The 16,988-nt window shown below is 38.7% G+C and overlaps 1 protein-coding gene across 5 annotated transcripts in view; it reads right to left on the reverse strand.

The window, feature by feature from the left end:
- CDH12 (cadherin 12) overlaps positions 1-16,988 on the reverse strand; it is a 537,195-nt gene that overhangs the window by 33,027 nt on the left and 487,180 nt on the right. For 4 of the 5 annotated variants that reach the window (XM_068197278.1, XM_068197266.1, XM_068197271.1 and 1 more), the window contains 2 exons: positions 15,454-15,641; positions 5,627-5,880 (listed from right to left, as the gene is read on the reverse strand). In XM_068197278.1, coding sequence (XP_068053379.1) covers positions 5,627-5,880; positions 15,454-15,641 — 442 coding nt within the window. Of the gene's footprint in view, positions 1-5,626; positions 5,881-9,650; positions 9,855-15,453; positions 15,642-16,988 lie in introns of those variants that run through there. The other variant, XM_068197296.1, reaches the window with a different exon arrangement.

Here is a 16,988-nt window from a genome sequence, read left to right on the forward strand (position 1 = left end):
AGACTGAATGCCAAAATCCTGGCTTCAGGCACAATTTTCCCTATAAAAATCGCTTGTACCAGGATGGTAGTGTGGGGGGCATAGAGTGAAGCCTCTGCCGAGGCTGATCTCTGTGTCGTGTACCCAGCGCCGATCCTGGGCTCAGCACTGTCCTTTTCCTTGTGGCTGGCTAAGTTAGATCTCTATTGCTAAAATAAATTATTTTTATTTTTTAATTTGGCTAGATCATTTTTCATTTATAACATAAAACTTATGAAATATTGAATATTTATACACTGGTGTATTGAGTTGCGATGGAATTCATTTTCCAATAGCAGACTTCACAGTGCTGTGCTCTGCATTGATATCAAGAAAGATGTTGATAACACACCACTGTTTTGTCTACTCTTGAACAGCTCTGGTACAGAATCAACGCTGTGTCTCCAACATTTCCCAAGAGCCTGGGAGGGGACACAACTATGTCAATTAAATTAACAAAAGGGACGGACCATACCATATGACATCCGCCCAGATATAAAAGCTAAGGAAAGGAGGCGGAAGGGGGGACATTTGTCATTTACAGGGTTTGCCTTCCAGAGAAACCACTATGTGTGCTGAAGTCCTGTGTCCCAGGAAATGGCTTAATACCCCTTGCTGATAGGAAGTAGAGAATAAACATTTTTTCTTCTCTTCCCTTATGCATGCACAAAGCTCCATTTTTTGCTTTAGTAAACTGCCTTATCAAGATATTTTCCATCTAATTTTCCCTCCCCATTCAACTGTGAAGGGGAGTGATAGAGTGGCTTGGTCGGCAGGTGGTATGCCTTCAAGGTCAACCCCCCACAGTCCTTTTTAGTGCCCATGGAGTGAGACAAAAGCAGTTCTATCTCTCTCTCCCCCTCTCTCTCTCACACTCTCTTTATCTCTCTCTCTGACTGTCTAATTGTCTATCTATCCATCTGTCTATCTATCTATCTATCTATCTATATTGCATGCTAGAGTTATAGCAGTTATCTAGTAGCAAGCTCCTTTGTGGGACATGAGTTTTGCCAGCTTTGCTCCTTATCTCTCTGTTTTGCTGAGTTTGCTGGGAATGTGTTAACACATACAGTAGCCCTGTGCTTTGCCCTGACATGGCAGCCTTGTTATGCAGGGGGAGCTATCTTCTGTGGATGATAAGGAAATGCATCTCCCTCTCCCTGCCCAAAATTGATGTGAATAGCTTTATAATGCAGGCTCCCATGGACATTGCTCATCCTTGTTTAAGCTGCTTAATACTGTTAATAGTATTGAGGAATACTATTGGTGCACTATGGGATTTGTGGAATCTGGTGTTGTCCTGATGTAAGAGAAAACAAACTTTAAGTATGAAGATATTGAAATGTGCCCTGAGGCATCCAGTTCCTGGGTGATAAGGTGTGTGGAAGGATTTGGGCAGGTTCCTAGGGTGGTTATTACCTCCAGTTACCTGTGACTTTACACCTGTGACTTTACGTGTCCAACCCTGGCAAACTGACCCGTCAGTGATGGAAGGGTGCCTTTCCCACTCCAGTGAAAGCCAGCAGCTTCTTGCCCTGTGCTGGGGCCAGACCTGTGCCTGCCAAGGCACTCACAGTCCTTGTAGAGGACTGCAGTTGAGGCAGGAACCCAAACTGCATTTGAGGACACTATGGCTGACGCAGGGACTCAAACCACAGCAACTACAGTACTTGAACCAGTAGTGAAAACAAAATAATGGATAAAGGAAGCTCCTATGATAGGAAAGGGAGGAAGAAGAAAAGAAGGAAGAGGAGAAGGACAACCAGGAGAGGAGAGAACACGTGAAACAGTTGGTCATTCTACAAATAAATTTGAAGGAGTTAGACGAATCAGATAGGAACCTGAAGTTACCTGTTCCTTGACCTCATCAGAACTTTGAGACTTGCAGAAAGACTGCAGTCACCAGCCAGGCAATGCTGGGATAACAGGGCTGACAGTCAACAATTAGAAGGTCATGAGGCCACAACAGCTAAAATCCTTTGCTAGAGATGTGGAAATTGAAGGAGGAATTGGAAAAGAAGGAGCAATTTGCAGTCTCTAGAGATGGCCTCTCTAAAGCATGAGGGCACGAAATCCATTTAAAGAAGATCTTGTGAATTTCCCAGGAAGGTGGATCACTGCAGATGAAGGCATCCAGTCCTTGAGAGAATTAGAAGTCCTGGAAGTGCTCTATAGGAAAGTAAAAAGGGATAATGCCCCTGTCTATGTCTAGGGACAAATTTTAGGAGAAAATGCCCTGGAATGAGCATTTCCTCTAGAGAGAAGGGCTTTGATAATCCTGTTTGCCAATAAGAGAAATAAATCCTGGCAGGTGAAAGTGAAAAAAATCCCAAATCTGTTTATAAACAAAGAAAAAAAACAAAAGGGTGCCCACAAGGCACAGAAAATGATTGAATAAATGCTAGATACTGAAATTTCAAACACTTAACCCCAACCTCCCATGAGACAGCACAATCATGAAGCAAAGATGGAGGCTGCCCTTCTTTGTATCAGGGAAAGGGAGGAACAGGAGTTAGCGTAGCCACTCAGGAAGAATAGATGGGAATTTTTCTGTCGTTAGTTTCTTCCTCAAAGAAGGAGAAGCTGGTGGGTTTTAGTGTCCTTTCTCATGTTGGTTCAGCTGCTTTGAGGTCTCAAGTTTGGGCTGGCCCCACCCATCAGCTCCCCAGATGGGTAAAAAAAAAAGTCAAAAGAAAAAAAAAAAGGCAGAAACAGTTCAAGGGGAAAAAATGAAAAAGAAAAAAAAAGTATCTGTTTCTGGGAATAAGCAGACAATTACAAATAAAGTATCACTATAAATTCACCACAAGACAGTCCCTAAAAATCCAAAGGATGCCCTTTGCACAATGGCCATATGGAGGAAGGTGGCTCAAAGTGCCCAAGAAGCATCATCATATAACAAGTTGTCCCAAAAAAAAGAGGCCATGCTGTATTTACTGATGGAACTTTCTGCATGGTAGGAAACCATTGGAGGTGGAAAGCTGCTGTGTGGAGTCCTACACAATGACTGCTGAACAAGAAGGAGAATTTAACCTATTTGCAGAAGTGAAAGCCATCCAACTAGCTCTAGAGATCGCTGAATAAAAAAGTGGCCTGTTTTTGCACTGACTCCTGGATGGTGTCTAATGTCCTGTGGTGGTGGCTGCAGCAATGGAAGAAGACTACTAACTGGAAACACAGGGGAAAACACATGTGGGCTGCTGTATTGGGGCAGGAATTCGCTGTCCAGGTAGAAAATATGACTCTGAATGTAGCTCAAATAGATGCACAGGTGCCCAAAAGCCATGCCACTGAAGAACACTGGAACATCTGTTCATGTTTTTCTGTGGGCATGAACCAGCTGAATCAACTCATAAATGTGACCCTAGGAGGACTTATGCAGCTTATTGGTGTAAGGGGTCAGCAGGAAGAGCAGTAAGACTAAAATGTAGGGATATTAACTGTAGATGAGCATTTGGACACTCAAGTAATGAGTTCAGGGTTAAAAAATGTAGATGTAGGCATGGACATTATAAAATGGCTTAGGATTCAATATTCCAGTGAACACAGCATGTGGATAAACCATCAAGAGAAAATTATTTTTCTTGTGTAGTTGCAAATACAGAATCAGTAAAAAGCACTTGAGTCTCCTAGGAGTGTTTGTGAGACAAAAAGCTCTCACTGAAGACTGGTTATACATCCAAATGATTCCACTGTCATATGAAAAAGTGCTCAACAATTTGATTAAAGGCTTTCTATCTGGCTGCAAGAGAGTATGGTTTTCAACAGCATATTGACTTCACTGGGGCTATTTTCATAGGCTACCACCAGGGAAAAACGGCTCAGACTTCTATCTTTATCAGTGAAGGTTTTGATGTATTGTCAGAGAAGGAATGTGTCACAGACTCAAAGACAAATTTCTATGTTTTAAAAAAACGAAGATTATATTTTAAAAAAGTTAAAAAAACAGCAATAATAATATGTTTAAGCAAAAATTAACAGTGACTTGACAAAGCAGGAGCTAAACAGTCACTGTTGTATTTTAAATTTTTGCATATGATTACAACTACTATGCTTATTGTATGTTTTGAGAGTATAAGTACTGACCCAAAATACACATAATTAATAAACATGGATTTAAACAGTCCAAATTCAATTTTTAATCAAATATGCATGAATTTGCATGCACATGGTAGACACTAGTGGCATTTTCCTGTTCTGTCATAGTCCCATTTGATAAACATTAATATTTAAAGATTAATGGCATGCACCGTGTCTTTAATATTTCTTATGAAAATCTGGGGATAAAAATGTTTCCTGAAGTCAGGTAGGCCCAGCACAAACTGGTAGTGGAAGTATGTGTTAACAACTGCCTTCATCTTAGACTGTGTCTAAGCTTTAAGGAGCTTCCTTTTCGGTACATTACTCTGGTTCACTTTAGTTTTTTTAATGTGTCTGTAAATAGGGTCTCAAAATCAATGTATCACATTTCTATACCAGATCCCCCTCCTTTTTATTTTATTAAAATAAGCTGTAGCGATAAATGAGAGGCTTGCTTGGCAGGAGTTTCCTTGTGCTGAACACAGCCATGTTGGTCAGCAGTCATGTCCCCACAGCCTCAGCCAGGACACATGTGATGATTGTTTATGAGAGCATTTGTTCTTTGCAACATTTAGAGAGTAAGTGGTGAAAGGGGCAGTTCTGTGACCCATTGGAGTCTAACTCAAACAGACGTAGCATGTAAAACCTTCTTTCTCACTACTGCACTTTGGAGATATTTTTGGGGAAGACCCAGTGTAGAGGACCAGACCTAAGCACATTTTTTCTCAAATTTTCTGAGCATTGCTTCAGAAAAGGTGTGATCAGAGGAGATAATCCTGTAGAGGTGGGGCTAGGCTGTTCTCAGCCAACTTCTTGCTCCACCTTGAGACTCATTCTCAGCTTTCACCTGCCAACTCATGTCCTGGAGAAATGCTGGCTGTGCATGTGCTAACAAAACAGTGTGGAAAAATCTACTTTACGTAAGAGGTGTGCACCAGGTTAAGTTTAAAAGTCATGGATTGGGCCCCCTCAGTCTCTCTGGAGGTGTGTTGTGGCATGTGAGCCAGCACAATCTGAGGAGCTTGCTGTGGGAGTTGAGAACTTATTGAAGTGTAGCTTACAAAACTAAGGGCTACCACTCTTGTGGAAGTACACAGTAAGAATTTAAGAGCTTGTTAACCAACACCTTGTGAGTCAGAGTTATAGTGATGGTACAATAATAGCATGAGAGTTCCCTGACGTGTCTTTGTTCAGCCTGAAGGAGAATTTATAGCAAATATCATGTTCTCTGCCAGTGGGTTGTGACATGCAGACACCATGCTATTCCTTGGTCTTATCACACCATCTCTGAAATCATGTCAGCATGTGGTAACTTACATGATCAGTATGACAAGAAGCTGTGAGCACTTAATGATAATTCATCAAATGAGCGTCTCCTTCCAATATTTTTTCAGAGCATCAGTTATCTGTTACAGTGACAGACTAGGTATATTTTATATCTTCATACTAAGTTCTTTGTCAGTGCTTCCAACTTTCAGCAGCACTTTGGGTTGTCAGAGAGTTACTAAAGGAGGAAAAGCTCTCTTACCTAACTGAGCTGCTGCCAGCATCAAGGTCTTGTGCTGTCACTGCACCTATAATGGTTCCCACAGGTGTATCCTCATAGACTTCCATCGTGTACATGGGCTTGCTGAACACTGGAGGTTCATCCATGTCCAACACATTTATCTTCACAGTGGCAGTATCTTTGAATGGACCCACTGAGTGAAATCGATGGTCAAGATGGAGATTGGAGGCCTCCACTTTAAAGGTGTATGCCTTCTTTGTTTCAAAGTCTAATGGCTGTAGAAAGAACAAAAGCAAAACCTTATATTTGACTAAAAATTAGACAATGCAAAATCACTTTGGTTGGATTAATCTGACAAAACTTAAGATGCCTTTTGAGTAAAACTTATCTCCTGAGCTAATCAATCATTCAAGTTTGTTTTGCAGTTCATCTTATGCTAAGGTGAATTTTGAAATAGGCCAGATGAATCATAGTCAGGAAATTACTGCTTCTTTACATCAAAAAAATCAGGATGACTGGCATGGATGTAAACAGTTACAGTGTAGATGTCTGAAGTTAAATGAGTGAAATTCATCTCTTGCAAATGAGCCGAGTGAAGGTTAGTCAGAGATTTGCATTTGCAACTCCCCTGCTCTGGCAATCAGCTGTCTCTAGCGGATCCATCCCCTTAAACAGAAGATTTCCTGGTTTTTTTTTAGCAGGAAAGCTTTCAGAAGACCATGACAATGATGAAGATGAGCCCAAATGAAAACTCTGATATATACTAATGAGTCAAACCAAACTTCAGGTACAACTTGGAATGTGAATTCTAATTTGATCTGAAACAAGCTTTTCCTGTAAAATGTCGATCTTAGCAGTGAACTGCTATTCATGCCATATGTTTGATCTGCATGTACTTTGCAAAATGCAGGCTTTGGCTCTGTCTTATGATCCTAGGTGTAATTCATAAGGTCTTGAAGATGACACAGCAGCTTTTGTGTAGTTATGTGGGGTTTTGACAGAATGCATTCTGCAAAATAAGATTGTTTTGATGTGGGTTTCTGTCAATGCATATCAATTTAGTGCCTTTATTCTGGAAAAGTAATCATCTTAAACCCCTTAATGAAGTCTTATTTAGTTGAAAAGATGCAGAAGCTTTATTTTCATTTGAAGGGTTTTTCTGCCTTGGCTTTCATGTTGTTGTTAACGTTTCTAACAAAGCCTTTTCCTGATGTCTGGGTAACACTGGCACCTAGTGGTTTCTGCCTATAATTGTTAAGCTGGAAATTTGCTAACAGAAATGAATAAAAAAAGAGCAGGTGTACATGTGTATGAACAAGAATATTTCAATGTCTGTTATTTTTTCCCTAGTGTTTTCAGACAGTTGTCACAGCCAAGATAGATTTAAATTCTTCAATTTTCTGACTTATCACAACAGGACATAATTGGCCAGATGACTGACTGGTGTAAATTGAAATAACTACATTAAAATCGATTGAGTTACCTTGACTTGCTTTATTTGAACAGCTACCATAATGATTATAAATCCTTATAAAAGACTTTGTAATTTCAGCAGACTAGATATTCAGTCTTTTTTTTTTTTTTTTTCAGCTGGGGACTTAAAATTAGCCATAATAATTTTAATGCCATAGAAATAATCAGACTTGAAAGTAATTCACTACCAGACAGAACCATCCTCCTACAGACAAAATTATCAGAAAAGCCAGTATGTGCTGCACCTTTGTGTCTGGTCTGAGAGAAAGAAGGAGAAACTAAGCCTGAGAAGAAACAGACAAAATTAAGTCTGGTAGATCTCATGTCCCAGTGGTGAAACCCTAAGATGTTGCCTTCTCTAAAAATAGACACAGTCCATTATCCAAATTGATGTATTTTCATTTCCTATACTATTTGTGTGCACACTTGTTATGCATTGCCAGAATAATTTTACCCAAAAGAAAAAAGAAAAAAGAAAAAAAAAACAAAAAACACAAAGACAACTCTTCCCCAGATATTCATACATATATAAATTGTTAACACATTTTCAAAAAACATAATAAGAGGAGAAATCTGAAGTTTAAGGACTTAGTCTGGAGAAGAAGTCAGGGGTTAAGCTAGAGAGAAATATTAAGACAAAGAAAGTAAGAAATCTAAGCTCCCACATAGGTAGTAATTCTGGGTAATACCTTGTATGTATCTTTCATACCACCAAAACTGTATTAAATTTTTTCAGATTGGCTCCTGTAATACATCAGTATATTTGCAAAGAGATGGATTAATGGAAAGAGCCATAATTCATGTAGTCTTTGCAGACTATCTTTCTCCAAATTACTCTTCAAGCACTTATACCAGATCATGGTGCATGGCCAGTGCCTAGTCACAACATTTCATGATGCAAAGGGAACAGAAAGCAGGAAGATTTCAAACAGTTCTGTCTATTGGTATGTTCAGACTGGCATATTTCACTGCACAGGTACCCTGGAAGCAGGCAAAGTGGCTGCATTATTTCTCTACCCCCCAACATTATGGGGAAATACTAAAGTATATTTTAAAATAAACAGTGCAATCCCAAGAAGGGGTAATGTTTTTCCACTGTAACCTCAGAGCAACTCACCCACTCTTTCTGTTCTTCTATGGGTCTGATGATAAATATAGTTAGAGGTTATTTGGCCAGCGCAAAGCACAGATAGAAATCAAAATAAGAAGAGACAGGCTGAAAGTGATGAGCCATCAGCAGAGAAAGACATCAGTGACAGACTCCCACAAAATAGCAGAAATTAGCCTTTAGCCTAAGTGATGCTAAACCACAACTGAAGTGTATGGAGAGTTGGGAAATGTTGCAAGTGGTAAACCTAGGACTTAATTTCAAATAGAAAAAGATTTTGTTCAACATATATAATGTAACAAGAGTATGTGGATTGCATGCTACAACGTCCTTATCAGTTCTGGTTTTCCCATATTTGAACAGTTAAGTCATATAGATAGCATTGACAGTTTAAGATTTAAGTTTTTTTTCTGAATTGTCCAGAGTCTGCCTGAAAACAGTAGAATTGAATGTCTGCATAGGTCTCAGGCAAAACCTTTTGGATTTTTGGATTTTTGGTTTAAAATATGTTAAAACCCCATTTTATTGTATTTTTAATTTTTAGTAGAAAAAAATCTGTCAAGTTAATCAGTGGTCCATACCATATTTTACCTGTTTTCATTACTAAAAAAAAAAAAAAAAACCAAAAAACAAACAAAACCCCCTCATCACTGTGTTCTGCTATTATATAATAGTAGTCTGAGGGTGCTCAGTCCCATTTTTATTTTGAATCTGGAATGTTGTTAAGGAAACAAACACAGTAGAATATTTGAATCATACAAAAACTCCAAACTAGCCCTGTAAGTTTCTTGAAATGTTTTTCAAATAATCAGATTTTAATGAAATCACTTCATAGATTGTTTTAATGAGCAAGAGAAATATTTATTCCTTCTATAAAAGTAATTACATGCAGAAGGTAAACTTGAATAAGGCCTTTATTTTGCAAAGTTTTTTTTTTTTGTGCAGTACACAGAATTTTTGTCAATAGTAAGGAGATGCCTTATTAACTGAACTATTCAATAACTTAAGTATTTCTAATTTATATTCTAAATACCACTGACAGAACAGATATATTTTCCCCCCTCAACTTGACCTCATCTGCTTTTTCCTATGTTGAGGTTACAAGTTGCGCTATATAGTTGCCTGGTAAAGTGCTATCAGCATATACACACCTGTGCACAGCAAAGCCATTCTACAAATCCCCAAATCAAATACATACTGACAAATCACTTTACCTTGCAACTCTGTAAGTACCATGACTGGACTTATTTAATATGACTAGGACAGCACCAAAACAGCTCTGTATTAGAAATAAATATATTTTGAAATATTGCTGTTTTCCACATTCAAGGCAGAAGTTAAGAAATGCTGCTATACTGGGAAAGAGAGAGAAATAGTTAAGGAACTGAACAGAAAAAAAAAAAATGGTCCAAAAGATATAATGAATTCTAATGATAAGCACAACAAGGGTGGAAAAAGAATTACCCTGTCAGTTTGTTCTGCTTCACAGAGAGGCAGGACTGGTAACTCCAGAAATTTCTGCTTTTTATCCTCACATATCCACTCATAAGAAATACTCTCTCACATAAGAGAGTATTGTTGCTAATAGAGGCTTTCACCTACAATGATGGAAAAGCTATATTTTGGGATGAGATTTTAAGCCCCAGGACATATGGATAGTTATGGATAGTAGGACTGGATTGACAGGAAGTGCATAATAACTTAGTCTTGACTTCATACTAGCATTGTGCAATTGCAGAATAGCTCTGGGTCATATGTGCTGGTCTCAAAACTGGAAACACTTTCCCCTTCAAATGGGTTGAGCACCTATGCATTTTGTTGAATATTGGCATAAGACAATTTGCTGTGCATTGACACAATTTCTGTACGAACAGTTAAATTTCAGTAACTGAACTTCTGCATTAGATTCTAAATAGCATAAGGAAATAAGTGGTTTTACAGAGCAGGTTTAGTAATGTAAGCTCTAGATCAACGAGGAGCATTCATTAGTCAGAGTTGAGAAGGCACAGTAAAAAAAAGAGATCTGTAGTGAGTATTTCAAGATTTGATGGCAAGTGGGCAAAATATATGTCTGTTCTGCATCTGGAAAAGGGGAGAAGCTGACTAGTGTCATGGATTCAGTTGTTTGCTGCTCTCAAGCATCTCACCCATTTCTGAAGGTGTCTTTCCCTGTACCAGGGAAAACCAAACCAAACAGCTCTATCCACAAACTACGAAGACTGAACATCTACTCTTCCTTAATCTTTCCTGTTGTTCTTTGTGATTGTATCTGCACAGAGCTCACCAGTTTCTGCCTGTACTGAAGGACTTTATATCACCTGCTCTTCCTCCTCAAAATGTACAACCACTATTCCCACTTCTGCAAACCCTTGAGTTATGAATACAGGCAGAGAGTGCCTGTGCTCACCCTTGCAGAGAAAATGCCCTGCCTTTGAAGAAAGACTGGGTGGGGTGGACTGTGGTGAGAAGTCTGTACAGTTTTGGTAGTAAAGCAAGGAGTAGCTTTAACACAGTTCACACTGAAGGACATTGGGAGTCTGCCTTACGCTCACTCTTGTGTGGTACAGGTGTTCTCAGACTGGTCTTACATTACAGCAACATCCCAGAGGTACATACTTGGGCTGTCCCATGGGCAACAAAACTGAACTTAGCCTGCAGTCAAAGCACTATTTACTGATAACACTTAAAGGCTTCTAAAAAGTGCCTCTTGAGGTTAAAAGGAAGCACACACTCCTAATACTTTCCTGCAGTTTCTGGTTCTGTTCATTGTCCCCCAATTTCTTCTACTTTATAATTGCTAAATTTACTGTTTCTCATTGTGCAATGCTGTGACATGCTGGGATTTCATGGCCACAGCTTTGCCATCTGATCTCTTAGTTTTAGTAGTGGTGCACAACTTAAAGAAAACAAGATGTGTTTGTCCCCTGAATTTCCACTGAACCATGTGGAGTAGTTCACCCAGTACAGTGGAGCAGTGTAGGATCACAACAGGTGGAGCCTAGAAACAGTTTTTTTCCAAGGTTTTAATGAAACACTGCACAAATTAGTAAAGTGATGTCTTCAAGAAGAATAAGTTCAGTAACTGAACCCTACTCAGTTTCTGGATTAGCACATGCTGAGTCAATTAAAAAGCTTCTGCACAAAATGGGGTTATTGTATAATTTCATCCTTGGTTTAATAAATCTAGCGACAACCTTTCAGAGCGGTTGGAATCTTCTATTTTTCTTTGCTGTTGTGCCTGGTCATTAAAGATTTCAAAATTAGTCCCTTGCCTGGGACTGACACATCTGGGACCACTATACTTTGGCATGAAGGAGATGGCCCCTTCTGTCACCATGTTTCTTATAGCTTACACCCACTGTAGTTTGCTGAAGATTCAGGTACAATGAAAGATGCTATCTAAATACCAAATGTAATAAACACTGTATTAAACAACATTAGACAAGGGAGGGAATTATAATTCTATCAATATGTATTACTCTTGCAGAGAACTGTATACAGCACTACCCTTAAGCAAAGTTTTCCCCGCCTTTTTAGGAATATTATTTTCCTTTATTTTTTATTTTGAGAGGAAAAAAATATTGCAGAACTAACCACAGAGTGGTGCTGGATGGCATTTGGATGATTTATTTAGCAGAATATAAGAAAAGCCATTTCATTTTTAATACCTGTAATTAGCACAAGAGTCATAGTAATCAAACTTATATAGGATCATGGCACCAAAAAAAAAAAAAAGGAGCAACCAAAACAGATGATTTAAGATCTTCAACTTGTCCAGCTGTAGCTGCTCTTACCCATTTCCAAAGCAGAAAATGGCATCCCTGGAGCAGAGAATGGCCTTCTGCACCTGTCAACACACTTAGTGTGCTAAAAGGAACACTTTAGTCTGTGCAATTTTTTTCTCATAAAATGTATTTTCCACCAAAAACAAAGGTAGTCCAGGAAGTTTTCATTTTTTATCAATTTTGGTATAGAAATCCCTCGATGTTTTTCTGCATAATAACGGACCAAAAAGCATCTGTGCAGTGATGGATGGTTTCTGGCTGCATGAAATTTTTAAGGGAAAATAAAAGCAAATATTATAAATGGTTTTGATGTGTCTCAGCACTGAATTACTGTAGCACTTACAGCACATGCTTACAGAATATGCTATAATAGAGAAGTAATTGCGAACCTGTTTTTAAAGCATATAGCACTTTTTATTAGTGGCTCTCACTGTTTATTATTTATAATTCTTAATTGAATGTGTCAGTCTTATTCATTCACTCACTTTCATTTTTAAAAAGACTTCAATACATACTTAAATATTTGAATAATTCCACAAGGTCATATCAGGCTGTGTCAATTTTATTGCTTCACCTCTCTAATTTTCTTTCTGCATGCCCTAATGACATCCTTAAACACTTCTTGAGTTGCCTGCCCACTTTTCCAAAGATTATATAACCTCTTTTTTCTCTCCTTAGTTTCTTCAAAAGCTCCCTGCCTAGACAGGTCAGTTGTTTTTCCTGCAGTTGTAGTTTGTCCTATAGCTACTCTTTTGACTCACAGGGAAAGCCTGCTCCTGCACCTTCAAAATTTCTTTCTTGAAATATGTCTATCCTCCCTAGACCCCTTTGTTTTTAAGGGCTGTTTCCCAAGGTACTCGCTGATCAGCATCCTGAGGAGGCTGAAGTTTGCCTTCCAGAAGTCCACTGTAGAAATCCAGTCCATGTTGTTGATACCCTTCCTTGTTTCACTGAACATTGAAAACTTTATGATCACTGTAACCCAGACAGCCTCTGACCACCACCCCTTCTCTTCTCCCACCAACCCTTCTCTGTCTGTAAACAGAAGGGCTAGCAGAGCCCCACCCCTGCTGGTGATCTTCAAACATACTCCAGCTGCTTACAGAATAATATATCCACCTCTTCATCCTGGTTGGGTGGTCTATAAGAGACTCCCACCAGGATGTCTGCCTTGTTAGCTTTCCCCCTGATCCTTACCCATAGGCACTCAACCTCATCACCATTGACCTCAAATTCTATCTTGGCAAGAGACTCCCCAATGTACAGAGTCACCCCACCACCTTTTCTTCTTCTCCCATCCCTTTGAAAAGCCTGTGACCATCCATTGCAGCACCCCAGTTATGCGAGTCATCCCACCATATTTCTGTGATGGTGACTACAGCATAGCTTTCCTTCTGTACCATGGCTTCCAGCTCCTCTTGTTTGCTGCCCATGCAACATTAGTGTACACGCACTTCAGCTGGGCTGGTTTCACCCTCGACTCTGACTTACCACACTTAGGCTTATCTCTGAAGAGCCTGGTTTCATCCCCTTCCCCCTTCAAACATAGTTTAAAGGCCTCTCAATCAGCCAACTCATGGGATAAAATCCTTTTGCCCTTGTTAGATAGATGAAGCCCATCTGACTCTAGCAGGTCTGGTGTTGTAAAAGTTACCCCATGATCAAAAAACTCAAAATTGTGCAGGTGGCACCAGCCCTTAAACCACTTACGGGTAGCATGGGTTTTCCTGTTCCTTTCATCGTTCATCTCTGCTACTGAAGGAACTGAGAACAGCACTGCCTGCATTCCTGTCTCATCAACCAATCGACCCAGAGCCTTGAAGTTCCTTTTTTAATTACTCTGGTACCCTTCTTATCAACATCATCACTTTCAACCTGGACAACCAGCAGCAGGTAATGCATACACTTAACCACAAGTATGGAAAATTCTACTGTTGTGTATAAAAAAAAAAGAAGCACAGAGGAGGCTAAGGACTAATGCAAGGAGAATTGAATTCTATCAAAACCTGCTCTTGATGATGAAATATTAGTTTTTTAATGGTTCCTACTTACTGCATTTTCTGACTGGTAGTGCATATAGAGGGGTACACAGCTGCTCAGCCTGACAGCTCCAGATGGACCTATTTTTGAGTCATCTGCATGGAGGGAAAAAGGTGACCAGAAGGGTTTTTAAAAATGAAACAAAGTCTAAAAATTCCCATTAGGAGGAAACAGAACACTCAAACCTTTAGTCAGAAAAGAAGGAGGGTGTTAAGAGGTCAAAGAGTTTGTGTCTCATTGGCAAATTACTTCCTGTGAGTATAGTGGCTTCCATTTTATGTCATTAAAACTAGCAGAAGAGTCAGTGACTTGACATCATCTTGTTCTTTAATGCACCCATGGATAATTTATTATTTCCCAGGTCAGGAGGTTGAAGCCAGGACTTCCATTATTAGAAAGAATATAATACAAGGATAGATCAATGGTCAGAGCTGAGGAAAGTTTAAGAACCAGCATTCTAAATTTTCTTAGAATTAAAGCTTCACTTTTCCTAAAACTTATCTTAATATACATGTCCAGAACTCTTTCCTTCCCAGACCCTTGTGAAGTGTTCAGCTAATAATTTGTTTTTTTTGCAAAAACTTACACCTACAAGCCTGAGCTGTCTATAAAACGTAACTATGCCTTCCAAAATGACCTGTGGTTCAGATATCTTTCTACTGAACAAGTAAATCATTGGTGTATATGTAAATGCCTGGGCTCAGAAAATAATAACTGGTTAAAATGTGACATTTCCTTTTTTGATTTCTCCTACTGAGTGCTTTAATCATTAAATTCTGAATGAAAACACCCTTTCCATCTTGGAAATTTATGAATTCAGTAATCTTTAACTTATTTTAGTGTTCTAAAATAACATCAGTGACTGAGATGTAGTGTGTTTCTCTGCATGAGTATCTTGTAACCAGCTACTTGGGACACTATCATGAGTTTGGAAGTAGGACATGGCTATTTGTCATTTGGGACTCTTCTACCCTGAATAAAAACTGTGTTCACCATAGTAATTTACAGTATTCATTATCAAAATACCAAACACAAAGTCAAAATTTTCAAAATAAAATGCTTTAAGTCAAAATTTATTACATTTTATATAACATAAAATACAACTCTTTCATTCTATGCTGTGAACTTAAATGTTTTTTGCATGATTTTAGGTAGAAAACTTCCCAAATAAGAGAAATTGTACTTTCTACTCAGAAATTAGAATTACTTCTTCACCATGACATTATTTATGAAACATCATATCTAATTGTATGTGAAATGAAAGTCTAAACTGCAGTGCCTTTTAAAATGAAAATCACAACTGTGGATCCAAATAGAGATATAAACTACTTAGGTAGCACACTACTGTGAGCTACTTATGATATAAAATTGTGAAACGTTTCATTCCCTTACCTGGTTTACCACTTGAACCATAGGCACACCCACCCATCTGTACCACATACCTTTTTCAGTTTAATGACTCCTTCCTGGGTGTACTCATCTGTCGTGATGTCAAACAAGTTTCCTCCGTCTCCTGGAACTATGTTGTACTCAATTTCTGCATTTTTCCCAAAATCAGGGTCCACAGCTCTGATCCGTCCAATAGCAGAACCAACGTGAGAGGTCTCAGGTACTTTTAAATGGAAAATACCTGTGACAAAGTGGTAGACAGTCATTCCTGGGATTTCTTGATAATTGACACAGGTATTTCTGATTAAAATCATGGAGCCTGGGAAAAATAAAAAGACCTAAATAATCTAATTAAAATTAGGAGTTGAAAACAACAAAGGTTTTGAAAAATGTGTTCCACATTTATCTATTGACTTTCCCTAGATTCTAGATTTTGTCCATTGCAACTGTAAAGGCATTAGTGTCTATATCTCTTGAGATATCTGTCTATATTTCTATCTTTAAATTTCACATGTGATTGACTCTCTTGAATTAAATTGTACTTATAGACAGTAGTATAATTAGATACTACATGTTTTTAAACACTTTACTCCTTCTGTTTGGTTTTTTTATTTTCATTTTGTTTTGCTTTTGTTTTCTTGTCTTTGGTTATTTGTTTGGTGTTGCGTTTTCTTTAGAAATTATGTTTATGACTTTCACATTGATTGAAAGGAAGAATTAATTGGAAAAAGTTTTCATCCATTTATTTAAAATTCAGTACTATAAATAAACGTTCAACTCCTTTTGGAAGAAGATAGAGTATTGTGCACACATGAACCACCAGAGGGTGCTCTTACTAAAATTTCAGAGCTAAAAAAAATTTAGCTTGGAACACTTTTGCTTTTCTGCTTAGAGCTCAAGCTATAATAAAAAAATAAAAAGAAACTACAAAAAAATTACATACTTTTAAAATAAGCATTGCTGTTGACATGTAAGGAGAAAATGGTTTCATTCAGGTGAACAACTATGTTGGAAAATGCTAGACATAATAGAGCTAAACGTAAAAGTCCAAAGTGCTTTGAGGCAGCCTTGATTTTAGCAACAGCTGTAGCAGCAGTCCTGGGCTTGTAACATGGTGCCCTGACTACTTCACTGCTCCTGAAGTGCCTGTATTCCCCAGTTAGCTGCACCTCTCACTGGAGTTATTACTTTGCTCAGCTGCCAGTGAACACCGCCATGACAGTGTTTACAGTGGGCAGGCAGAGCTCACCTTTCTTCACATAGCAGTCTCTGTTGTCAAAACTGCCAGCAACTTTCAGAGCTGGTTTTGAGCCTAGGATGTTTGATTCACTTCATCCTGTCTCTATACAAAGCTAGCCCCATCATTTTATTTCCTTTGGTCCATTTTGTTTTCCTGGGTCAAGGTTCCACAGCTCCCACAAAGCAGCCCCTTCAGAAAACATCGGCAGTGACCTGCTCGGTTCTGCTATATGTGACATGTAGGAGGAAATGTGCACCTCTTTTTCAACAGCATAGCAGGACAGGCAATTGTGACTCTTGTGAGGCACATTAGAGAGATGTCTCTGAGATTTCCACCCAGCAGTGGTTC

Source organism: Anomalospiza imberbis, chromosome 1 (genome assembly GCF_031753505.1).
Source record: "Anomalospiza imberbis isolate Cuckoo-Finch-1a 21T00152 chromosome 1, ASM3175350v1, whole genome shotgun sequence".
Taxonomy (NCBI): domain Eukaryota; kingdom Metazoa; phylum Chordata; class Aves; order Passeriformes; family Viduidae; genus Anomalospiza; species Anomalospiza imberbis.